The following is a 26,223-nucleotide window of genomic DNA, read 5'->3' as shown; positions in this document are numbered from 1 at the left end:
TGGATGATATGTTTTACGCACTACGTTGATAATAGAATAACTCAAAAAAATCATTTGTGGTCATTGGGGTTTTAAAAAATATAATTTCTCTCACTTATTTGATGTTTAAATTTACTTTATTTAATGTGCATCCTATAGATTAGGGGTGCTACCCGACCCATACAGGTAGGTAGCCACCCCTTTCGCACCCCGTCTCCATCCATATCTCTGATCGCCTGCATCTGCTTACTAGGTGGGCGGGTTGACACCACCACCATTCGGCCACCCCGTCCAACAATAGGTTCTTCACAAAAAATGGTAGAAAATCGTAAATACATCAAATGAATAGCATAAAACCGACAAGAAACATCATATATGTGCATAGATCTTCATATATATGCACAAAAATGCAAATTCAAGGTCATGACCATGACCATGGCCATGATTGTGGCTCATAAACCCCACAAATCCACGATCGCAATCGTGGATCATAAAATTTGCAAACCTACAGGTGCAGTCATGGGTTTTTAACTTACAGATCCACGACAGCGACCCTGGTCTTGGATTGTAGAGACCCGCGACCAAGCTGTGTTTGTATCGTCATAGACTACGGCTTGGCCATGACCCATGACAATGGTTTGGCAATGGGTGGAGAAGAATAAATAGGCTAAGGGGAGGAGAAAAAAAAAAAAGAATAGATGAGGGGGAGAAAGAAGAGGAAGTATAGTAGGTGATAGGCACTAGCATGAGAGAAAAGGGAAGAAGAGAAGAGAAATGAGAGAGAAAATGAGGGGTGGAGGAGAAAATGAGAGGAGAGAGAAAAAGAATTTAGGCTTTGAGGTATTTATATAGAATTACATACATACACACACACACTAGACGAGTGGGTAAGGTAACCACCCCGTCCCCACCCGCATATGTATCTTTTAGTTAGGAACTAGCTCGCACCTAGGGTGGAACCGGCAGCTAGGTCAGGTTGGGGGGCCCACTCCTAGCCTTATTATGGATTACCCACTGGTTGCATGATATTTAATTGAATTTGAAGCATAACATTTTGACATCTTTTAAAAGTGTATACATCTCAATGTTGAAAATATGCTCATTGACCATCACCATAAAAAGAAAAAAAAAAAAAAAGCTTATTTATTAAGTATAATACAAGGCATAAATAAAGAACCAACTAGATTGATTTTGTGGATTAATCAAGATTACATAATGTTAGAAATTCTATATTAGAGTGCATAGCGGAAGCGTTTGTCTGAGGTGGCAAATCTTGGATCAGGTGCGGTTATTCTACAAGCTTTTCCACGGGTATTGTTTGTCCGAAACCATCCTCATTAATAGTGGAGTGTGCCATATAGTAAAACCAGGACAATACTCGCATATTCTACAATCTAAATGTCGGGATAAGAAATATACATATTTTGAAAAAGATTTTCATTTTTTGTATTGGAAGCACGCCACTCTAAGTGGGAGGGGCTATGGCCTCTCCAACCGTAACTCCCGGTTGGCCTTGAAGTCCAGCCATCAAAACTCTTGAACTGACTTTATAATTCTTGTACAATTGAAGGGAATGGGTACTCAACATGTGCGTCTCTTTATTACACATAGCACAAAAACTGAAATTGAAACGAAGGGGCAAAGGCTAAATGTATTTTTTTTCCCACTCTTTAATTCATGAACAAATCCATATGATTGGCGATCATTTTTGCAAGAGACATAAGTTTGAGAAAGATAATCTTAGAAGGGGATGCACTGCAAGTAATTCACAAAATCAAACTTAACACTTCATAGTTCCATAGTTCGGGAGTTATCTTATGGGATGCCAAGTTTGTTCTATCTCAATTTGATCACTGGACTGCAGTCTTTGAAAATATGATATGTGTGTGTGTGGGGGGGAATATGATATAGTGTCACTCTTTGAAAATTGATTTAGACTAATGTGAGATAAATATTAATTTCCAAAAGAGGATTCTTTTTAAATATTTTATTTCATCATAAATGTCAATCTTCATATTTAGTTTTGATCTATGGAAGATGCTATGTAGCCCTTCGAGTCTACCATCCAAGGTTATTGTTAGTGCATTTGATTTTTTTTTTAACTGTTAAAAAATTCTACTACCAATGCATTTATGTGTTTTTTTAACATTGAAAAAAAAAATGTATTAACGGTGCATTTTTGAGTGGCTGAATAGAATTATGTTATTCACAAACTCACATGTAAATACATCTATTGGTATATAGGTATAGAAAAATCAAAATATTAATAATTTTTGTGTAGATGTAGAAGATTTTTATATCAATTGTTTGTTATTTGTGCAATGAGCGATGATAGTGGACTTATAAATAATTATTTTAACAAATAATGGATCATCATAGAATAGAGTATTGATATCGCATTTCACAACAATGTTATAAGATAATGATATTTCTGTAAAGTAATATTATTTTTATAAAATGTTTTACAAAATTATCCCTCATTTAACACGTTGTTATGAAATGTGTTATAGAAAATATTGTGTATAAATCATTTTACTTATAAAAAAATAGATCCTACTATTAAAAAAAAAAGATGAATTGTTTATATTTTTTTATGATAGGGTCTACTTTTTAACAAAAAAAACTACGCAAAATTTGTACGTTTTAAACTTATATATTTGATTATTCTTTATACATTAACTCGCAAATAGCGTAACTATCCTTATTAGTTTTCGCAGATGAGATAAGATGAGTTGAGATTAAAGTTAAAAGTTAAATAAAATATTGTTAGAATATATTTTTTTAATATTATTTTTATTTAAAATTTAAAAAAATTGAATTGTTTATTTTCTTTTATGTAGAAATTAAAAAAAATTGTAATAATTAATAAGATAAATTGAAAAAAATTGTGAAAACAAATTAGTTTCATATCGCAATCACTCAAATAAACAAATTTAGAATGTGCCAGGTTTATATGACCCTAAATGACAAAATTGACAGATACTCTACCAATTAAAAAACATGCCATATAATACATTACTGTAGGAAACGTAAAACGTCTCTTTCAGCTTAAAAAAAAAAAAAAAATGGAACGCAAACGTCTGCTTTATTTTTCATAAAGATAGATCTCATTATTTTTGTTTAGAAATTGCTGTTTCATTACATTAATTCATGTCCATTCGTATTTCGTGGAAAAAAAAAAAAATCTGACGAATTTTCCATTTTTATTTGTGTTCAAATTTAAAACACAAAGCTCAATTTGAACTCGTTGATAAGGGAGCGGGTGATAGCCACCCCCAACCCTAACCCCCGCTCTCTCTCTCTCTCTATCTCTCTCAATCCCTCTGTGGAATTTGAAGTTGGAACCCTAATTTCGATTTATTCCAACGGCGATTGGATAGAATAGAAGAGAGGGAGAGGAAGATGAGTAGCCAAGTGGCGCCTTCCGGCCCGAGGAGGAACAGCCTGAGTCAGAAACAACGCGGTCCCTCCACCGCCAAGAAATCAGTCTCCTCTGACAACGGAAACGTTTCCAAACCCTCTTCTCCTCCTGCCCCTCCAACGTAAGTTCCGTGGGTTTTTTTTTTTTTTTTAATCATTTCCCGGGAATATAGCGCTTCAAAACACTAATCTCAGTATTGTTTTGAGTTTTAATTTTGGGTTATTGGATGGATATCTAGGTCTGTTGGTGTGGAAAGGACGGTGAAGAAGCTCAGGTTGTCGAAAGCCCTCACGATATCCGAGGGCACCACCGTTTCCGACGCCTGTCGGAGGATGGCTGCTCGTCGCGTTGACGCCGTTCTGTTAACTGATGCGAATGCGTTGCTTTCTGGAATCCTTACTGATAAGGTTTCGGAGGATTTCTGCTGGTCTTGTGCGGGATTTTCCCATTCTTTTAATATTGTTTATAATTTTGTACGTTTGTTGTGATCAGGACATTGCCACTAGAGTTATAGGGGAAGGTTTGAGACCGGAGCAGACTATAGTTTCGAAAATCATGACACGCAATCCTATTTTTCTGACCTCAGATTCGCTAGCCATTGAAGCTCTCCAGAAGATGGTTAATGGTGAGCTTTATGTATATCCGTGATTGTTTTTCTATTATACTTATTTTTGGCAAGTTGGTATTATTGAAAATTTTGGCAAGTGCATGACAAAGCATTTTACTATATTGCTTAAACTGGAGAAATAGATATCAGGGCTTTATATCTCTTCGGTGCTTCAACAAATCTAGGAAAAAGGTGGAGTCGTTACATCTGTTTGTTCGGATAATCAACTGTGACAAGCAAGAATAGAAACAACCATAGCCAGAAAAACAAATGAGCTGTACATTCAGTGTCGTGAGAAAATGCCTCGAGTCTCCTGCTTATACTTCTTAGTTGAATTCATGATTGACTCAAATTTTACGTGAAATGATTTTTATAATATTTCAAATCTCCCCTGGCCTTGGAACTTAATGGTGTGTGAACCTCCAAGAATGATACATAATACCTTTTTGGGTCAGTTGCTCTTATCAGTGTTTCTTAGTTTCCTGATGTGTTTCTCAGTCTTCCAATGATTTCATGTGATATTTCTTTTGTGAATGAAACATTTGTTAAGGACGTCAAATTTCTATGTGGTTTTCGTTAAGGCATAAGCCCTTCTCTGGAATTTTGAATGTAAGCTTATAGGTCTGTATAGCTTAGTTGAATGCAAGGTGACATTTGTTTGGCCTCTTTTTATTACACGGATTCACTTGTAACCGTGATTTGATTTTACTTTTTATTTGATCACTTTAAAGGCTTTTGGTGGTAATTCTTTGCAATTTTTCCTGTCTTCTTTGTTTCTTGTCTCCTGAACCGCAATGGACATGATGTCACATCCCCTGTTTTCCTAGTATAGATAGTATCCTGGCAATTCTCACTTCCAAGTACTTACTGACTAGCAGTCTCTCCTTGCATTCAAACTTTTATTGTGGTCAATTTCAAACATTTGTATTCCATTATGCTGTTTTTTGGTAAATATATTGTTTGGATGGGCCTATTATTTGTAAATCATTTTTTGTTACACAGGCAAATTCAGGCACCTTCCTGTTGTCGAAAATGGTGAAGTTATCGCCTTGTTGGATATCACAAAGTGTCTTTATGATGCTATATCTAGAATGGAGAAGGCTGCCGAACACGGCAGTGCAATTGCTGCTGCAGTTGAAGGGGTGGAACGCCAATGGGGCAATTTTTCTGGTTGGTTGATAATTCACATGTATTGGTATAACTGCTTATGTGCGACTGTCGACTGATGTTATTGCTCTCGTTCATTCATGTATTAACTCTTGCAACTGCCAGGGTTGTTTTCAGGACATGCCCTATATCAGAGATGATAAATTTAAGCTTAATTTTAAATATTCAGTTTAAGTGTAGCCTTTTTTGCTAAAACTTAATACGAACATTTAAATTAATGAAATTTCCGAATGCATATTACTTATGCATTGACTGATTTACTTTAAAATTCAATGATCATAGCATGAATGTAATCTACCTATGTGCACACAGTTGTATAATCCCTTGGCTTGCAAAAGGTTCTTAATAGTTCGGACCTGTCTTATAAGTCTGTCTGATATGTACAAACATGAAAAGGTGCAGTTGTTTGGTGAAATGGTAAAATCTCGAGCTGCTAGCACTAGTGCTTTGGTCGGAGTCTTGAGACCAACCACTTTATTTTAAAACAAAAATGACGAAAAGCTTGCATGCATGGCTGCAAGCATAGGATGCAATGAACATTTTATCTATATGAAACCCAGAAGTAGCTCTATTTTATGTTCATATTTGTTTACGTGGGTTCTGGCCGAAGAACCTACTAGATTAGTAGGAATTTTTCTTGGAATGAGCTTTAGTATCAGATATTATGGGCTCAGTTCCTCAGTAGGAGTCCCTTGGATTACTTGATGCACGGTTTGGTGAGTAGAGTCACGTATCCAGAGTTTACTCTCCAATGATGGTTTCAAGGACATTGCCTTGGTGAGCATCATGAGAAAAAGGTTACAACAGTAATAATTGAGTTCTTGTAACTGAAAAACAAAAGTTTTTAGATAAAGTTCCAGGTTGATTTTTTTCCCCATAAAATCAGGTGATTTTCGAGAAAGTTGTGAAATTCCGCATGGAGCTTTTCTTTTAAGCCAGAAAAAGTTCTATTTGGATTTTCACAACTTTATTTGAAATCGCGTGATTTTATGGTGTATATATTGCATAATTAACAAAACTTTTTGGAAGCTTTAGGTCATGTTTGGTTTCATAATTTTCTAGAAACAATTTCAACTGCAAAAATTTTATCCTAACAACTTTTTAAATCTACCTACCTACTTTCTCAAACCCCATTAAAAATATTTCTCAAAAACTTTTCAGACAATTTCTCCATTATGCTACCTTCTTTCACAAACGTCAATAAAAACTCTAAGAAATTTTTGGAAACTTTAGGTCATGTCCTTGTTCCTTGTTTGAATAGGAATTGACTGGATCAGAGGTTTATCGTATAACCACAAAATTCAATGTTATGAAGACCGCAACATATGTTTTACTAGGTATCTATAAAGTTATATAGGACTGAACTTAATTTTTCCTATTACCATCTGTTTCAGCTCCACATGCTTTTATAGAGACGTTGAGGGATCGGATGTTCAAGCCTTCTTTGTCGACTATCATTGCTGAAAATATCAAGTACTCTCTTAAGCTTTACTTGATTATTTGTTTGTTAAGGAATAGAGTATTTCTAGGGATTTTCTAGTGTTACCATTTTTGTAGCTTTATATGTTTTCAGGGTTGCAGTTGTATCGCCATCAGATCCTGTGTATGTGGCTGCAAAAAGGATGCGTGACTTGCGGGTAAATTCGGTTGTTGTTATGACGGGGAACAAACTTCAGGGGATACTTACGTATGTCTCTTTCCTTGATAGGCTTTATCTTTAGATGTTTTTTTTATGGAATATTTTGGGTCCTGAGATGTCTGTAGTTATGTATGCAAAGTTGTAAACAGAAAATTTACATTCATATGTTAGTAGTATACAATTATGTAGTTACCTTGCGGGAAATGCCTTGCCAAGGGCCCATGCAGCCCCAGGATTAGTTGGGGTTTTATTCCGGACATCCGGTGCCAATAAAAAAAGAATGTAGTTATGTTTGTTTTAAGTCATTACTTCACAAAAAAAAGACACATAAAGCATGCCTTTTATGATCTTGTGGTTTCTCATTTCCAACAACTTGTTCATGTTACTTATTGAAAAAACTGGATTATGTTGGAAGACGGCAGTCACACCACTGTTCTTAAATCTTAGGTTTTGGGTGACGTTTAATGCGTCTTTGAATATATTTTTGTTTGCTTATAATTTGGTTATGAAACTGTGTTACAGTTCAAAGGATATCCTTATGCGAGTGGTGTCACAAAACCTCTCTCCTGAATTGACTCTGGTGGAAAAGGTTTGTTCTGAAATCCTATCATTTACTTGCTTTTTTCTTTTGCAATGTGCAATTAGCACACCTATTTTTATTTTTATTTTTTATGAGCACACCAATAATTGTTGAAGCTGCTGATTCTTAGCACGACCTTACTTGTGATGTTCCTATTGTGGTTGCTGTTTTCTTTCCCTCCCTCCGCTCCATCTAATGTAATTCTCAAGGTAATGACGCTAAATCCAGAATGTGCAACATTAGATACAACAATTCTTGATGCTCTGCATATAATGCATGATGGGAAGTTTCTACATCTTCCTGTTTTGGACAGAGGTGAGAGCATTGGTATTTTAGCCCCCATCTGGAAGTAAGGATAGCAAATTTATGATTAAGGATATATTTTGACTGGTACTTTGTAATTAAAATAGTTCATGACATCTGTTTTGCAGATGGATGTGTGGCTGCTTGCGTGGATGTTCTGCAGATAACTCATGCAGCAATCTCTATGGTTAAGTATTACATTCTTAATCCACAGTTGCATGCTTAGAATATGTTTTCCAGAATATGGTGAAGCTTTTCACCCTTCAATATCAAATCTATAAGAAATTTAAGGTATTGGCTTAATTGATGTAATTTTATCATTAAATGTTTGGCTAATTTATAACCGTAACAAAATGTCAATCAGGTCCTAACAGTTTTATCCGGTGCAGTTGGATACTTGCTGTAATCATTAAGGGGGTTATTGCTTGTATACATTTGTGTACTAAGGTTGCGCCTCTCTGCGCTTTTAATGTCCGAGTTTTATTTAAAAAAAATCCCTAATCAACTTTATCAAATGAATGTTGTTTTAATTAATATTGGTGGAACATGTTGAGGTGGCCTTTTCCCTGCAAAATTATGTCATGTGAAATGATATGGTAAGTTAGGTCAGTAATGGAATGCGAATTGCCCCAAATTGAACCCATCAAGGGAATAATATTGATGGAACATGCTAAGGTGGCTTTTCCCTTCAAATTTGTGTTACGCCAAATGATATGGTAAGCTAGGTCAATAAGGGAATGCAAATTGCCCCAAATTGAACCCATTAAGGCCTTCAGAAAATTTGTATCACATCAAATGATATGTTAAGTTAGGTCAGTGAGGGCATGCAAATTGCCCCAAATTCAACCCATTAAGGTCGTCAGACCTCAAAATGAAAAACTATGTTCAGGTCATTAGGAATTTGTTTGTGTTCATGTATCTCGTTCGTTTCACTTTGCCTAAAGTAAGATAAAATCTTATTAAGCTATTTTGTGCTTCATTAGGCTGAAAATGGTTCTGGAGCTGTTAATGACATGGCAAACACCATGATGCAAAAGTTCTGGGATTCAGCACTTGCGTTAGAGCCACCTGATGATTTTGACACCCATAGGTATCACTTTTGCTTCCTTGAGTATGTTGTTTAGTTATTGCGGTTGGTTTGCTAATTAACCATGCTGGATGTTATTTGTAGTGAATTGTCTGGATTTATGGCTTCGGATGGGACAGAAGGGAAGTTTAACTATCCGTCTCTTGGTCTTGGAAATTCATTCACCTTCAAATTTGAGGATCGCAAGGGTCGTGTACATCGGGTCAATTCTGGTAAGCGATTGAGGATAGGATTTTTGTGTAGACTAGAGTCCAAATTTCCTTTGGTACTTTTATACTTCCTCCGACCAGAGTCCAAATTTCCTTTTGTACTTTTATACTTCCTCCGTCACATAATAAACATCTTTTTCGTAAAAGCAAAAAACTTCCGTTGTAAGGAGAACACTTAATGCGTTGATAATTGAAAACTTTTTCTCCTTTCCAAAATTATCCTCGTCTTATTAGTTCTTTGATGAGAACACAAGTTCTAAAGTTGAGTTCAAAATGAAAAGTAGGAATTTTTTGAACTTTATTCGTTTCTATGTGACAGGCAATGTGACATAGACACTGGGAATATATTCTGACGTAAATTGTAGGCATCTTATTGAATGATTTCTGAAAGCACTGGAAGGGGTTGGAATTTGTCCCCTTTTAGCTGAATTGGGAAGAGCATATTCACTAATTTTACAAGCATCCATACACATGGAAGGGGTCACACGCCAACATTCACTAGATACATCTTGTTCATCTTCTTTTTTTCCTTGTTTACTCCCATTATCACATGATAATAGTCCAATTTTCTTTCATTAGGTGTTCTAGGGGTGAAAACCGACCCCTTCGGTTCGGTTTTTGGGCAAAACCGACGCCGACCGAAAGTTAATTTGTGGGGGATAAAACCGGCCGAAACCGTTGCTTCATTTCTCTGGCGGTTCACGGTCGGTTCCCAGACCAAGCTTCCTCAGAGAGAGAGAGAGACGAAGTTATTTTGAAACGACGCTGTCGTTCTACTTAATTTTTTTTTATTCATTATGAATTAAACGACGCCGTTTGGTTTAATACCAAACGCCGTCGTTTAAGTTGTGTTTAAAACACAACTAAGGCTTAAAACGACGCCGTTCTATTTAAGTTTAAGTGGAACGGCGTCGTTTTAAGTATATAAAAAAAATAGTTTATTTAGTCGGCCGGTTCAGCGGTTTGAACCAACGCCGAACTGGCCGATATCGGTTTTCTCTATTTGCTGTCGCACGCCGACCGGTTCTTCACTGGTTTCGGCCTGTTCTGAACTCCGGCGGCCGGTTTGAGTCGGTCTAGGTCAGTTTTTCGGTTTTTTGTACAGCCCTAAGGTGTTCATAGATATTTGTCCTTTACATATTTGTATGAGGGTTTCAACACAGGATTTACAGATGGGGTTGTGGTGGTGTAATTGGGGATGGAAACAACACAGTGGTATGAAATTGGTTATTGAGGAATGCAAGCATCAAGTAGCACGACAGATATGGTGATTCAATGGTGTAATTGGCGACAGCAGAAGTGTACTATCTATGGTGATGCTTATGTTGTATGTAATATATATGTGTGTGTATATTATATAAACATATTTGAGCTCATAATGTTTGCATATTTATGGTTGTGGTTATGTTGGTTGTGAGCTGACAAAAGCAGTTTTGGTGGATGGTGGAAATTGGGGTTAGGTCACTTGTAGTGTAGTGCAAAATTGAAGGGGGTAGTTTGACAATGATTATGAGCACGACAAACAAATGTTGGTGCATTTAAGGCTTGTTTTTTTAAGTAAAAAGTTAGTTTTTGCTAGAACGAGAGCACTTTTTTTAGTTGCTTTTTCAGGCTCTTGAGTGTCAGGAGTATGTTGGAATTGCTATCGTAATGTGCCAGACATGGTTATGCTTTTGATTTTCTTCAGGCACTGAACATTTGGACGAGCTTGTCTCTGCAGTCATACAAAGGATTGGTGCTAATAATGATGGAGATCGTCCTCAGCTTTTGGTGAGCTTCCAAAATTCCATTTTTATACTTTGGGGGGGGGGGGTGCTTTTTACCTCTGTTTGTTCCTATTTTTTTTCCTGGGCAGCTCATTCATCACTTTGTTTATTTATGTTTTTTAGTATGAAGATGATGATGGTGATAGAGTTCTACTTGCAAATGATAGTGATCTTGCTGCTGCTGTCAGCCATTCTAGATCGGCAGGACAGAAGGTGATGGTTTTGGCTTGTGTGGGCCTTGCCATTGGGATCTGATCTTTTGTTTTTGAACTTTTGGGCTTCTGTATTGAAAACAAACTGTCTTCTATCTATTGACTTTTTATTCTCTATGGCTGTTTGATCTCTTTTGGTTGATACATGTTTGATACTCAAGTTTCACTAGGCTGGGATTTTCTTAGACACCAAGATGGTTTACTTTTGTGTTGATTAAATCGTTTAATTTAACCTAAGTTGTTGGTGGATGGAGTAAAAGCTTGCTTGTAGGATAAAATTTGTTCTGAGATTTTGGATGCAAGTAATTTAAAAGACCAACATGCCATGCCCCAGTGTTCTGCTCAATGATAGTTCTGCATTACTTTTTGTATCCCTGATGTATTCTTGCCATCCATTGAATTGAATATGATTGGTGGGCCACAAGGGAGGATATGGCTGTGGGTGGGGCTGAATGGCAAGGCAGGTTTTAGTCAGCAATATATTTTTAGTTCTAGGCTTTGTCAAGTTGAACAAGATGTGGTGGTTAGTAGTTCACATTTTTGTGTTTGGCATTGAATATTTGTTTTTGATCATAGATCCTAAAACAGTAAAAAAGAAAAAAAAATCGCCTGGAAATTGATCTCTGAGTAGTGTTAATCTTTTAGATTTTGACTGTGTTCTTGCTTTTGCAGGTTTTAAGGTTGCACCTAGATTTTTCTGATGCAAGCCAGTTGAGTAGACTAGAGTCAGGCACATCTACTATCCAGGGTGGATCTGGGTTTGTGTCTCTTCATTTAGGCATTTTGGCAGGTGCACTCGTTTTGACAAGTGTCGGTGTGTTGGTCTACCTAAAGCGCTCTAACGTCTGAGGTTATGATTCTATGGAAGATTACATTACATTCTAGGATTATAAACCTAACTGGGGGGGCTTTATTCCAACAATCGACGATCGATGAAAAAGTAATGTTCTCTAAATTACGAAGGAGCATTGCGAATGTGGAAAATGGAGCAGATAATGTTATGTGATGTAATGATACTGTGAAACAGATCCTCTCTCTCTCTCCTCTTTTGGTCCAAGGTGGAAAACAATGAGAATTAAGTCGTTCTCATGTCATGTGCAGTAAGCTCGATACTAAAAAATGCACCATCATACATTACTCAGATGAGTACTTTAGATGTAATAATCATTTTTGGTATGAAATTGTTTCCCATTTTGATGGCATGCACCCTTTGTAACGTGATATTGAAGTTTATATAATACTTTTCACGACCTCTATGATGGGAATGATGAGTGTAGCCTTTAGAATTTTTATATATAATACTCTTATCAATTTGAATAAACTTTTATATATATATTTATATATAGAAGATAACTCGAATGTTGATGGGTATATATTTATATATAGAATTTTTAGAAGGCATATGAGTCGTGTTATTAAAATATTCATACTTTAGGAATATTTAAAATTTTTTCTTCAGATTAATAAAAAAAAAAGTTATAATCTACCTGTCCAAAAAAAAAAAAAATTGTCATTAATATCCTTGATAAAAAATTTATAAATAAAAACAAATAAATAAAATTTATATTTAAATTTGTTTATAAAAGAAACTCAAGATATAATGATTCGGAATTAGTTTAAAAAGTTAAAAAAATAAATGAATAGTTTCTTTCAAATGAACATTGAATAAATTAGAAACCTGAAAAACTTAAAAAAAAAAAAAGTTATGTTATATGTTACACTACTATTCTATTTTTATATTTAGGACTGCACAAAAATTAAAAAATTCGACTCGACAATGTCGACATTGTTTGAAGTCGGAATTTCAATAAAACGGAGTTGGAATAAGATTTTTTTTTTTTTTTAATTTTCTAATCAGAATTAGAATTATGTTCTAACCAACTCCAACTTTATCCTTCGATTCCACACGGTCGGATCGGAGCTTCGATAAGACAGTTGCAGTAGGATATTTTTTTTATTCTCTAGTCGGAGTTAGGGTTGTGTTGTAAATCATTTTCCTGTATTGTAACTAGGGATAACAATATATGACACGATCTATTAATTCAACACGAACACGATACGATAAAAACGAATTAACCCGTTAAGACACGATTTCTTAATGGATTGATAACGGATCAACCCGTTATAACCCGTTTTGACCATTTAAGAAAGTTAAAATTACAATTATACCCTTATATCTAAAAAATAAAATTATTGAGATTTTAATTTCGATATTTTTATTGCTTTGATTATAATTTTGAACTTGTAGTTAATTTTATATTTTTTATAGATATTATGATTTTAACATTTATATAAAATTATGTTAAACTTAATCAAGTCAAACAAGTTAATTTTAGGTCTGTTCAATCCATTTACATAAATGAGTAAAAATGAGTTGACATGACATGATCCGTTATATTAATAGATCGTATTAAGATTTGAGATTTTGATATGATAAACTTAATAAATCGAGTTAAGATTAATTTATATAATATAATATATATATATTTTGACGATACGAAGACGACCAATTAACGGGAGCTAGCACCCCTAATTGAAACACCCGGCCCAGGCCTGAAAAGGTCAGAATTTTTTTTGTTTTGTTTTCCCTCCTCTTCTTTCTTCCTTCCTTTTCCCTCCCCAACCCCGACGGTTTCTTCCCGCCCGAATCTTCCTCCTCCCCGTCTCTCCCTTCTCCCTATTTCACTCCCCATTTACGCCACTCCCCCAAGGTTTCTCTCTACCTCTCTGCCCAACGGCCCTCTCAAAATTTTTTCTCCCAGCCCAACTCCCTCTTTCTTTTCTTCTCTGTGAATCTCGCCGCCCAAGCTCCACCTCAGCGGTTCCTCTGTACCACTCGCCGCCGTCACTGATTTCTAGGACTTCGATTGACGACGATCCTTCCTCACCACTCGCCGTCTCTATTCGAAGGTTCCGTTACCGATGCCTCCGCCCCTGTTCCACACCAACGACGCCTGTGAGTCTCTATTTGGTTGTATTTGGTTCTCATGTTCTTCTCTCTTGGATAACTGCCCTCTGTCACACGTTGCTCTCTCTCTCTCTCTCTCTCTAACCCCTCGGGTTTTTGCCTTCCACAGTCGCATTCCTCTTCTCTAGGATTTAGGCTGTGACATATTGAAGCCACCGGAGACAACCTCTCCAAGGTAATTTTTCTCCTATTTTGTCCGATTTCTTTTGGTCGCCCTGTCGTGTAATACTCCACCATGGGAATTCGGTTTGTGACGCCGTTGTTTTGTGTCACAGGGCACCTTCAACATCCCTAGACAACGTCAATTTCACTCTCTAAATCTGACGGGCCATCGCACGAAATTAGGTATGGTATTTTCGAGCATTCTTGCATTTTGCACTGTACTGTTGTGACATGAATGATTGATGGTTGCTGGAAATTTAAGCCTCAGTTTTGTATGGTAGATCTGTAAATTATGTGAAGTCATGGTGGGTTGGTTTGTGGTAGTTCTCGATGTAATGTTGGAGACTGAGGAAGGAGTTGCCTTGTAAGTGGGCTATTTGTGTTTGATTGACGTGTCGGCAGTGAGAGGGGGCTGTTTGATTTCTTGATATGTCGGTTTGTGGGATGGTTGGTTGTTTGACATGTAGGGAGTCTTGGCTTTGTAGTTTTGTGGGCGGAGAAGACAATAGTGACTGTTTTGGTTATTGGGCATGTCAGTTCGACATGTAGAGGGTAAATGAGGATGTTTATTTGTTTGAAGAGTTGAGTGTAAGTTGTTTTTGAAAATGTAGACCGCTTGCATAACATGTCGTGAATGAGTTTGAGAATAGTAGTGGGCTTATGGTAAATGGTTAAGCAAATATGAGGAGGTGGTTAAGCAAAGCAAATATGGGTTGATCTTTGGGAAGTAGTGAATTTTTTTGAATGTCGTGATGGATTTGTGCATGTTGAATGTGTGATTCGGGTTATGGATTATCGATAGTAAAGCTAGTTTTGTGCTTGTTTGAGGTTCATTAGTAAAGTTATTTTTGTGCTTGTTTGAGGTTATTAACACTTTAGTAAATGTTTTCTTAGGTTGTGATATTGTTAGAGTTGGACCAAGGCTAAGATAATACACTACAAAAGTCAAGTAGGCGGAATTCCTATGCTAGACTTTGCATAAAAAATAGATTGAGGTTGATATGTGAAAAATATGCACGTTTTGTTTTGAAAAAAGATTTAAAACAATTTCAGTTATTTGTCTTGCTTTACTCATGAAATCTATATAAAAGAGAAGAATATTTTTTGTCATGACTGGTGTAGACATAAGCAATCTTTGACATTCAATTTTTAGTTGTATAAAAAAAGCAAATATGAAATATGAAAATTTGTGCATGATCATATGAAGATGCTCTGAATATGTTTTGATTATGTAAAGATGATATGAATCTGTTTAGTACTTTGTTTTGATATGATGTGACATTTGAAAACTTTTGACATGACATTTTAATTCTGTATTTGGTTCTGTTCTAACCTTACAACGGGTGTAAAATTGTGGCCTTTGTTGGGTTGGTACCAACTTTTCTGTTTTTGAGTGCCCCTACTTTGGAAACAAAGTAGTTTTCTGTGTCTCTGTGTGCACACTTGGGTCTCTAAGAATGAAGAGGGAGATTCACTCATTTTTCTGCCCGATTTGTACGTCGAGGATAGCACAACTCTACTATAGGAGTTAAACATGGCCTTTGTTATGATATTATATGATGATGGTGTCAGTTATGCTATGCCAAATGGCTTTTGTATATGAATACTTCTAAAATTGTCTCTCTGATATTTTGATAACATGTTTTTTTCCGCATTTTGAAACTAAAAATGTTTTATTCTTCATTATGTACTATGTAAATGACTCATATTTATACACTAGTATATGTTCTCTATTTATTGAGTTGTTGATAACTCACTCTTTATCTCCACAATGCTTTCAGATATTTTGGATGTTTCAGCTAATGATCAAGAATAGAGAATATGTGCAAGACTATATGAGCATAGTGGATTAAGTACACAAAGAGGGTAATTTGATTATTTGAGAATTTTATTCAGTAGATTGGATTTTATTAAGTTGATTTTGTTTATTGGGATGTTGATAATTTATCGACACTTGTGGAATTGTTGATTAATTATGTTAAGGTCCTTGTAGAGGAACATTGATATTTAGTGTGAACAAATGAGTTTATGTTTAGAAAGCCTTTTGGAGTATATATTATATTGTACTGTTGGGAGATAATTTTAGGTAACAGGAAGTAACTCCCTAACCCTCCAGGTACCGGGTGTTACATGTGTTCTAACCGATTTCGCTATGACCCAACTTCGACTCTGACTTTATCCTTCAACTCCAACCCTGACTTTGATTTGTACATCTATTATGAAAATATGTATAACACATAATACTATAATATAATAACATGTAATTAGATATTAAAAATTAGGCTAGTATAGAGATAAGTTAGAAATAAGTTAGATATTAGTATAGAAATAAGTCTAGTATAATAAGTTAATAACACATAATACTATAATATAATAATATGTAATTAGATACTTATCAAAAAAATAATATGTAATTAGACACTAGTGAATTCGTAATTGTTAATAATAAATACTAACTAAATTTAGTGCTAAAAAAATTATAAAAACTATAAATAAAAAAATTATGACTAAAACAAAGTTTAAAATTAAATTTAGGGTTTAAAATAATAATAAATACTAACAGCCCTGTTTGGTTCTTTGATTGCAATGAGTGTAGTCCACTTTTAAACTCATTCAATCATCCAAACACCTCATTATACATGAATTCGGTGGGTTCATTTCCTATAGATGGACGTGACTAGGCTGGTTGACAAAAGTTGATCTCCTCTGCAGCTTTATTTTTGGTATTGTCAACTCTCTCTCTCTCTCTCTCTCTCTCTCTCGTGACAAAATCGGTTTGTGCCGTAGTGGGGGACAACTTTTGTTTTCCAGAAGTCTCCTCTGCAAGTTTGGCGCGTGGGAGACAAAAATATGATGTGAACGGTAGTGGGTTTCAAGAATTTTATAACTTTTTATAAATATAATTAAACTCATTTTAACATTTAAACACACTTTAAATTCATTTTAAGTAGATTTTATAAAATTTATTCAATTATTTTAACTCACTATTATTCATAAAGAACTCAGATTAACTCAACTCAATTTTCAAACATAGCCTAAAATACCGAGTTTAGAGTAGTAAAAAGAGGGATTAGAAGCTTAAAGGGCCAAAATAGCAGCAACCCAGCCCTATTTGATAAAAAAGACTTCCCAACGCAGCCAAAATTCAAGTAAAAATGCATTGTTTTTAGTGGAAAAAGACGTTGTCTAGATTAGTTAGAACTTAGGATTCCTAACACCCATGGCCTTGCGACCTTACTATTCACTCACTCTCAATCTCACTCTGAGTCTCAGACCCGTGAGCCGTTGCTTCTCTCTATCTTTCTTCTCCCTCCGTGTGGCCGTCACTAACCTTGCCCCTCGTCATGAGCAACCACTGTCCCTCACCGTCGGTTTCTTTTCCTCCATGCGTCTGCGGTGTCTCCCGTCTCGATATTTTTTCAAAATCTTAGATTTTTTTTTTTTAATTTCTTAGATCTACAAATTTAAAGTTCTTGTTAGTTTTGAAAGTAATTGTCAAAATTGGAGAATGGTCATAGATTGATTGGTCGTTTGAAGAGTCTCGGTACTTTTACAAAAAAAAAAAAAAAAGACGTAAAAGCTGAAAAACATTCGAATGAAAAAGGAAGAAACGACAACTACAAGCACCGTTTAGAAACTGTATAAAGGTTACCGTTTAATAATGAATTGATAGTCTCCGTTTTGCCTCTGTTCAAAACATCTCATTGCTGTATCCACTGTAACTTCCGCTTTCCAACGTAACCGAATTCCATTTTCTTTTCCAAACAAATAAACCCCGGGAATTCTCTCGGACTCTATATATCCCTCTCAGAATACTAGAATCCATTCCCCATCCTCCGGTCCAGTATTTTGGCATAATAAGGTACCGATTTCGAAACACAACAATTTTTCCCAAACAAACTCTAGGCTTCTGTTTGGTTCCCGAGAAAACGCAGAAATGATTTATGTTTAGATTCGGAGATTTCACTCTTTTTTGTAATGATGGGACAACCCAGAGTCAGTCGTTGGGCTTGGAAGTATCATTGCTGCTGATAACGGACCTGTTTTTCCTTAGAGAGAAGTCTGACAACGTTGAAGGTGTTATTCGTACAATCTACACAAACATTCGCGTGACTAGGGAGGGTGGGCTGTGGTTGTCCAATGATCACAAGACTCAAAACCTTGGGTTACTGCTTTTTTTTGCGTATAACATCACTCTGGGAATTCTCTCTCTACGATACGATTTAACTGGCTTTTTGTTTTTGTTTAAAGGTCACGTACCATTTAAGACAAGTATTATCCAGTTATGTTTTACTAAGGATATATAGAGGGCATAGAAAAATTGCAATAGGTACAGAAGAAACATAGTTTTATTAATTACAGTCTATCTTGACGAACTGGACTCATTCAACCTGACCTGTGCTTGGATTGAGCACATAAAAAAGAAAAATCGATTCATCGAGCACGGAACTCAAACTGTTATTTCGACTTTAATTTTATTTTGGTAAGTTATAATGAGTTGGTATAAAATGCTACTTCAAGTTCTCAACTTTCATTTTTATTTGAAACGAAAATAAACAATTCAAAAGTAGGAAAAAATAAAGCGAGTTAGCCTGTTCGAGAGACTGTGCGGTCGGTCTGTTGTTCAAACCATATCATTTTCAATTTCTCTTTTGTGCTCATTTGAGGGATGGTCCTTTTAATTTGTGGTTTAGGTTCGCAAATGCTTGAATGTGACTTGGTTTTTATGATATCTAGCTAGTTTGTTGAGGCATTATTCTTTTGGAATTTGGATTGGGGTTTTAGGGATATGGTCACGGGTCTCAATTCCATTCATATATTTCTGAAATTGTCTAGTTTATGATAAACATACAGCATTATAATAATGCTAACTTTGGGGAGTTATTTGAGCTTTCGGGTGTTCTTTGTTAAGGTTTAGGCTCTGTGTTCTTTGTTCACAGTTTTTTCCTTATCTCTTGGACTCCTTGTGCTATATCTGATGACAATGCTTTTAATAGGTATGTTTCTTGACACTCTCCATGTACTCGAGGGATGCACGCTTTGGGTTTTTCTCGGGGAAATACATACAGGTGGAATGTCTCAACTATTTCAGACAGATTCTGTCGCATTTGGGCCCCTATTTTCTGTTGTTTATGGATAGAAGAATTTAGCGCGAGTTCTTAAGAGTTTCGTATCTTTGATGATGAGAAAGTATTTTTATGGAAATTATCAGACATGATAGACTAGAAATAACTACGATCTGATGTTGCACTGGGTGTTCCTGCTCGGCGTAAATATGATAGTTAACAAACAGACTGGCATGCCAATGTGTTATGCGTTGTTAAGCCTTCTCTTTTTCCTCCTCTCCACATTATTGATGACATGATTGGTGCAGAGACATCGTAGCAATGCATCCATTGTCATAAAATCATCAGATAATGCTATTAGTACTACTTCTCAGGCTTTGGGGAGAACTACAACATCTCGAAGCTGTAAAGTTTTCTGAGGTTATTTTGTAATTCTTGCTAAACTACATCTATATAATTTTTGCAGATCGCATATGCTGAAAGATGGAGATTGAGGAAGTATTGTCTGATCTTCTTGCCCTGAGAAAATTATATGGACTCCTTCAGAATATTGGATACGGCTTTGGAAACAAAAGCTCAGAAAATGTAAGCACTCTAATTTTTGCTTACAGATTCGATCTTGAATGATGATCCCCTGAGATCTTTCATAACATTAGTCAGTCTTAGTAGAGGTATCTTTTCTGTATATAATACGAGCGGGGCAATGGGCCTGTTATTGTAGTTGTTTATATCAACTTAAGAAACATTTAATTATCATATGGCCTTTTGTTGGAACAGTTGGATGAACACGCTCGACTTTTACTAAAGAATCTGCTCGACAATGCTACAGAGAGGTTTTTTGAGACTCATTCAAAGGTACATTTAGTTAGATTTTCACTCGTGCTTCTTATAGCTCAACATCAACGAAGTATTGACCTTGGATTCTAGAGTGCCAACGAAACTGCTTTTAATTGATTTGATAATTATTCTCTGTTTTAGCTTCTCACACTGTCAAGCATGGCAGATTATAGCGGCACAATCAGGTGTCTCTAAAACTCCCTTCCCATCCGAGCCACCCAAGGCCGCGCTAAAGTCAAATTCTCCTGTTTTACCAGATAAGTTGAAAGCTTTCCCCAGCATCACTCGAAACTCCAGCGTAGATTCAAAATGCCAAACTGTTACTTCACAGAAAGATGAGCGGCTGCCCAAGAAGCCAACCTTGGAGGGGGCAGCGTCCGAGCTTTATAGGTCCAATAAACCCGAGTATAGAAAGAAACGATGCCGGAATTGTGGGCGTCGGAGAATGAAGCCGCGGAAAACAAGTCCAAACAAAGGCGGTAATCCTCAAGATGGTGAGCGACGCAATCAGTCAAGCCCTTTCGATGGTGACAACGGGCAAGCAAAAGGATCACCAGACGTAGAAGTGAAGAGTGTTGAGTCAGTCCCGAGGAGTAACGAAAATCCATTTGGGCAGCCGAAAACAGCCCATCAACTTCAAAGTTGTCACCAAAGCATGGTTAATAGCTCACGCCATTTGGCTAGTGGGGAAATCGAAACAGGAGTTGAGGTGGCCAATCAGACAGGGAAGATACCAGACGAAGCCAGTGATTTTTCAGAGGATGTCACCAATGCAGTCAAACGTATCGAGTCCCGTATTTCAGCTTTGCAACAATATTGTTCTCAGACTGTGGAATCTACCAAGGCCTGTGCAGCTTGGGGGGGGATACCCAAGTCTGAAACCCCTCTAATGCTGTCAAAAGAAGGGTTGGCTACTAGGAGTGAGCTCAGTTATGGTGGCGAAAAAGTAGTACTGGGTCGGCAAGCGACTGGAGTCGGTAGGAAATACAATACGACTTTGAGCCCAGCACAGCAGCTTCGGCTGCTCAGACAAAATACGAAGCCCATTGAGTCACCTAGTCGAAGCGACGATGCAACGAGTCAGATTGGGAATTATGTTCACGGGTTCGGGGTCCCTACGACTCTCGGCCGCGATGACTACTTGTCCAAGATGCCTCCGTCTCTGGCGATGAGTCCGCCGACAATGAATGCAGACAGAGGAAGCACGACTTTGAGCCCAGCACAGCAGCTGCTCAGACAAAAGACGAAGCCCATTGGGTCACCGAGTCGGAGCGACGATTCAACTAGTCAGATTGGGGATTATGTTCAAGGGTTCGAGGTCCCTACGACACACGGCCGCGTTCCCAAGAGGCCACCTTCTCCGTTGATGAGTCCGATGACCATGAAAGCAGACAGACCCAGACCGTCGATGGCACTTCAGCGAGTAGAATCCACGGGTTCCTCTGTCGGGTGTGGTGGTCAAACAAACAGGCCGAGTAGTCGGCGTCAAATCAGAGAGAAGCAGCTTCCACATCGAATGGCGATCAAACCAACTCTGCTAGATCACGAGTTTAGCGAAACAAAACAAGTGTACAGAGATAGAAGAAGAGGGACCCACCACAAGATGACTCACGAGAGCCTACAGAGAGAGATTTCGCCACTTCGCTGGGATGAAGAATCGCCACACTCCTCGGCCTCGTCCCTTTCCTCCTCTTCCTCTTCTAGTTCGTTGCCCAGTCAGATCCGCTCCTCGTACCTTTCCTCCTCTTCCTCTTTTAGTTCACTACCCAGTCAGATGCGGGCCCACCATCGTATTGGTCCAACGTCAGCAAGAATGACACGTGGAAGCAGATCTGAGGAGAGTAGCTCTGAGTTGGAGGAGAGTATGCCGGAGGAGAGAGAGAGTGAGAGTGGCACTAGCGTTCCGCGAACCCACTCTAGAGACGCGGATAGAATAGGTCCCAGTAGAACATACAGATCAGACCGTAGAAGGAATTCGGGGAATGCAATGGGAAGATTCAGGAGATTCAAAAACAAGTTGGGGCTAATTTTTCACCACCACCACCACCACCATCATCACCATCACCATCCCGATGACGGTGGTCATTCCCAAGTGGACAACCACAATCAATCTCTATGGAAGTCTTCGCAGAAGATGTTTCAACGGTCGAACATACATGATGTCCGCCACGATCCAAGGGTTCAGAAGGTGAAAAGAACAAAGGTGAATAATGTCCCGAGCAAGCACCAAGTTGGACATTTTCATGCGCTGGTGGAAGGGCTGCTGAGGCATGTCCGGCATTCCAGGAGATCAAAGCCGCCAAGAGGGTTAGGGGACAATATTGGCACACGTGGTGGTAAGAAGGGGGCAAAGAAGTTGCAGTGGTGGAAGATGTTTAGGCGCCACGGTGGAGTGAAGATTCCAAAAAGACGGCATGTAAGAAGAGTAAGGTATTTCAAGAAGAAGAAGAAGAATAAAACACCGCTGCTTAAAATGAGTTAAAAAGTTCATTCAATTTTTTTATACATCTAAGTGAGGGGGGTTTCGAACTGCATTCCTCTATTTTGAAAGTTGGAGGTTATGTCAATCAAGTCACAGGCCTTTGACAAAGTTCATTTAATTTTATTTGTATTCTTCAAATCTCATTTTCGAAAAACCTGCATTTTAAATCCCTTATAAAATCAAACAGTATAACCCTGAAAGCAGTTAAAAATAGATACAAAATATTGAGGCTAATGTGTTCCAACTGAACTGGTCATATGTCAGCAGGCAACTAATTCATTACCTGATATGAATGCCACCGCAAACAACACTTCCCTCACAATTATGAAATCATTAAAAGAAAATAAAAGGTTGGAGATTATCCCAGATCGGATCAGAAGTAGGGGATATTTCAACTCTAAGCTTTTATTTAAAAACTTGCAAGCAACCCTTACTAAAATCTCCCATGCACTTTGAGTTTGTCAGAATGAGTCCAGACCTGATCTACAGATATTTTCGTGCAAGGCCACGAACTTTCGTATCAAAGTGTGATGACGTGATGCGAGAACCGGGCAAATACAGGGGATTGAGAAGAATCTGCAAATTGCCACAAACCATATATATATATATTAGCTGAAATAAACGTTCTGTTTCTATAAGGGAGCAGCAATGTGTTGCCGAATAAGATGCACCTATATATTGATACCTTCTTTTAAAGAAAGCAAAGATGATGGGGTGAGATTGCAGATCTATTTCCGCTCCTTGGCCTTTAAATTGTTTTGTTTGAATGTACAGCTAAGCTAAATGGTGGCTACCTATCAGGAACTGATCTATTTACTAACCATAAATATTGTAAGAGAATGCTGCAATGGAAATGTCAACAATCTTGTACAACGTGAAGAAATCCTTTGATTGCCATTGATCAGAGTCTATATTCATCATGAAGCATGCATGAGGCATAAATCTACCTGAACTCATGCTTTCATTTTCATGAAAGTGAAGTGGTTCACTGCTGATTTTGGGTAATGATATACCTACAACTTTTCTTTTTATAACTATTTAACAATCAATTTATAATCAAAGAATGTAATTGTGCTATTTTATTAAAAATAATTTCAATTTTACATAACTACTTTCCATTTGAAATGAAGTTGTAAAATAGTTGTAAGTATCATTTTCTGCAAACATTACGGTCTGTAATTGCAGAAGGTGCAACAGGAACTAACTACATATTGTTGGAAGTTCCCGTCCTACCATTCTAAGGCTTCAGGATAAAGAAATTAGATTCTTAAGAAGACATTATTATAACACCTAAGGGGACAAGAGTAACTGCTCGACCAAATCATCATCATTTATAACGAGAGCCAGTGTACAAAAAAAGAACATACAACATACTAAAAGAACTAGTATGAGAGGGAAATAGTAATGGAAACTTGAAAGCCACAATTTACCTTTATATAAAGCTCATGAACCTCTTGGAAAAAGCTCTTAATTCCATCATCATTACGGGAGTCATGAAGCAGCATAAATCGTGTATGTAAGTTTAGTCAAAGAAAATATAATATTTTCACCTGTACATCTGAGGAAACAACAATAAAATATAAAAGCCCTTGCACTCTCAAACTCCGTAGTAAGCTGAAACAATACTACAGTGACAAACGACAACAGCCACGGAATGGGCCTTAATGAAAATAAAGAAGAAATATGGGTATCATTATTATTCCATACAAACGTGCTTCTCTGTGTGGTACAACATGTCATTGTCAGTTTTTAATAACCTTTCTTAAACTATGGGAAAAAGGGTTTAACAATTGTAAAAGGCTAAAAATATCCAGATTCATCACAACACACATACAACAGACCACTAAGCAATTACCCCATCAACAAAAGAAGATTCGACAGAGATGGCCTAATCAACTTGGAAAACTCCTCTAATGGAACACTTTGATAACAATGATTTTAGCCTTCAAAGCTAACACAATATAAACAATGGTGGTGACAACTGTACCAATGCAAAATTCCAGTCTTAATTATATAGAAAAAATTGAATTAAACTTTCTCCTATGACAAAGATATTTGATAAGATTATTTATTTATTTTTTATAAGTTCTCCTATGACAAAGATAGAGAGAAGCAAAAGACATTTTATGCCATTTATAAATCAATCCAAATGTAGAGAGGATATGACCAGCAGTAACATATACTGAAACCACCAAATCATTAAATCTGTCGATTGCTTTCAAAAACCTGCATCAAGAATGCAAGGAGATTTTTATAAGGTACAGTGAAGATAAAAATAAGTGCAACATCAGCACAATGGGGAAACACATAGGTGTTATTCTAGACACACATCGACATAAGATTATCTTGAGGAACATAACTCACATGGCACTTGTAGTCCATGCAAGGTCCTGAACAATATCCAAAGCTGCATGTAATATGAACTGATGCAGCTGAGCAGCATCTTCTCTCTATTACAAGGAAATACTTTTTTTTATCAGTATTACAAGGAAATACTTCATCAACAACATATACCGTGTAAAGGTTGTGACGTACCTACATCTAATAATTTTACAGGGGAGAAGAAGAATCATAATGATTGCCTAATGCAGCAACGCAGGGAACAACATGAAACCATGTGATGAATCTGAATGAACGCTTTCTGACCTATCATGATATTGACCATAAAATTGCTTTCAGCATTGAACTCTTTTCCCTTTTCATGGTATCAGAGATGGGATGCTACAGAAATCTAGATTCTAAATTTAGGTGAATTATAATCAAAGTTCAACAAAAAATGTGAAATGTTTATTGAAGGCACTAGTTAGCTTTGAAAATATGGATTGCTTCAGTAGCGCTTACATTACTACAGGAAATTCATAGTAAGGATACAGACAATATAGAAAAATACACACACGCACACGCTTAAATATATAAACACGTATATTATCAGAGAGAAGGAGAGAAGAAGAAGAAGAAGAAAGTCACAAGGCACGGAGGACTTTCAATGCTGAAATACAAAAGAAAACTAGATACAAAGATGAATTAAAAATGTCATACTTTTGTAGCTGATCCGACTTCGGCTTCATATATAGGGATATCATTCCTGCTCACAATGATAAAACAAGCCGTGGTTGCCATTAGTACCTGAAAATATCATTACAAAAACAAAATTTTATGAGCAAGAAGTCAGTATGTTTGTGTCGGAAATTTCAATGGGGGCAGAAGATAACATCGTCTAAACCACGAGTTGAACGAATATTCGCGATAAATGCAGTTAAGTTGCAGCTTGATGAATTATACCCAAGACAAAGAACTCAGCGTTGCATCATGCCAACCAGTGAAACTGATAGTATATAACCATGAAGAGGGAGATGAACGAAGAAAACAAAATGATGCGGACAAATGACCTACATATATCATCCCACAAACTAGAAAATTTCACGTGAATTACATCGAACAAATTCCCAATAACTCCGAATCATTCTCCCAAAAACGCATGCAACTTGTCCCAAATCCATGGATCGAGCATGGCCGGAGCAATCACAAGTGCCCCCAAATCCCAAATATCATCTCCAAATATCGACCTTTTCTATCTTTCAAGCAAGGATCTGATAATTCAGTAGGAATGAAAGAGAGAGTACCTGATTCAAAGGCAGGTTCTGCTGAATGAATTGAACAATATCAGCCAATTCCTCTACTTCGAAGATGAGAATAGCGAGCGAAAGCTTGCCGATGGCACTTCTGGTTTTCTTTTTC

At 36.9% G+C, this 26,223-nt stretch overlaps 3 protein-coding genes and 1 long non-coding RNA gene across 4 annotated transcripts; 3 read left to right on the top strand and 1 right to left on the bottom strand.

The window, feature by feature from the left end:
- The first annotated feature begins 3,097 nt into the window (after positions 1–3,097).
- Positions 3,098–12,235, top strand: LOC108996282 (CBS domain-containing protein CBSCBSPB3-like). The gene is made up of 14 exons (XM_018972081.2): positions 3,098–3,521; positions 3,639–3,807; positions 3,893–4,025; positions 5,010–5,177; positions 6,569–6,647; positions 6,748–6,861; positions 7,336–7,402; positions 7,603–7,708; positions 7,825–7,883; positions 8,680–8,786; positions 8,868–8,995; positions 10,680–10,762; positions 10,882–10,971; positions 11,643–12,235. Exons 1-14 carry the CDS (start codon positions 3,382–3,384, stop codon positions 11,817–11,819), a joined length of 1,620 nt encoding a protein of 539 aa, XP_018827626.1. The 5' UTR covers positions 3,098–3,381; the 3' UTR covers positions 11,820–12,235.
- Positions 12,236–13,534: 1,299 nt separating this feature from the next.
- On the top strand, positions 13,535–16,243 carry LOC108996283. Its single transcript, XR_001996984.2, has 4 exons — positions 13,535–13,926; positions 14,048–14,113; positions 14,214–14,283; positions 15,882–16,243. It is a non-coding gene; the product is annotated as an uncharacterized LOC108996283 (long non-coding RNA).
- A 2,854-nt stretch (positions 16,244–19,097) lies between these two features.
- LOC108996069 lies at positions 19,098–22,573 on the top strand. The gene is made up of 4 exons (XM_035695774.1): positions 19,098–19,169; positions 19,633–19,751; positions 19,944–20,021; positions 20,170–22,573. Exons 2-4 carry the CDS (start codon positions 19,650–19,652, stop codon positions 22,483–22,485), a joined length of 2,496 nt encoding a protein of 831 aa, XP_035551667.1. The 5' UTR covers positions 19,098–19,169; positions 19,633–19,649; the 3' UTR covers positions 22,486–22,573.
- A 114-nt stretch (positions 22,574–22,687) lies between these two features.
- Positions 22,688–26,213, bottom strand: LOC108996071 (trafficking protein particle complex subunit 2-like). Its single transcript, XM_018971831.2, has 6 exons — positions 26,109–26,213; positions 25,525–25,611; positions 24,850–24,935; positions 24,650–24,711; positions 23,916–24,001; positions 22,688–23,061 (listed from the first exon to the last, which is right to left on the bottom strand). The coding sequence occupies exons 2-6, from the start codon at positions 25,603–25,605 to the stop codon at positions 22,969–22,971; spliced, it is 408 nt and encodes a 135-aa protein (XP_018827376.1). The 5' UTR covers positions 25,606–25,611; positions 26,109–26,213; the 3' UTR covers positions 22,688–22,968.
- Between the last annotated feature and the right edge of the window lie 10 nt (positions 26,214–26,223).

The sequence above is a fragment of the Juglans regia genome, chromosome 1 (assembly GCF_001411555.2).
Source record: "Juglans regia cultivar Chandler chromosome 1, Walnut 2.0, whole genome shotgun sequence".
Classification (NCBI taxonomy): Eukaryota; Viridiplantae; Streptophyta; class Magnoliopsida; order Fagales; family Juglandaceae; genus Juglans; species Juglans regia.
The sequence above is the reverse complement of the archived record's forward strand: the minus strand, read 5'-3'. Positions and strand labels throughout refer to the sequence as shown.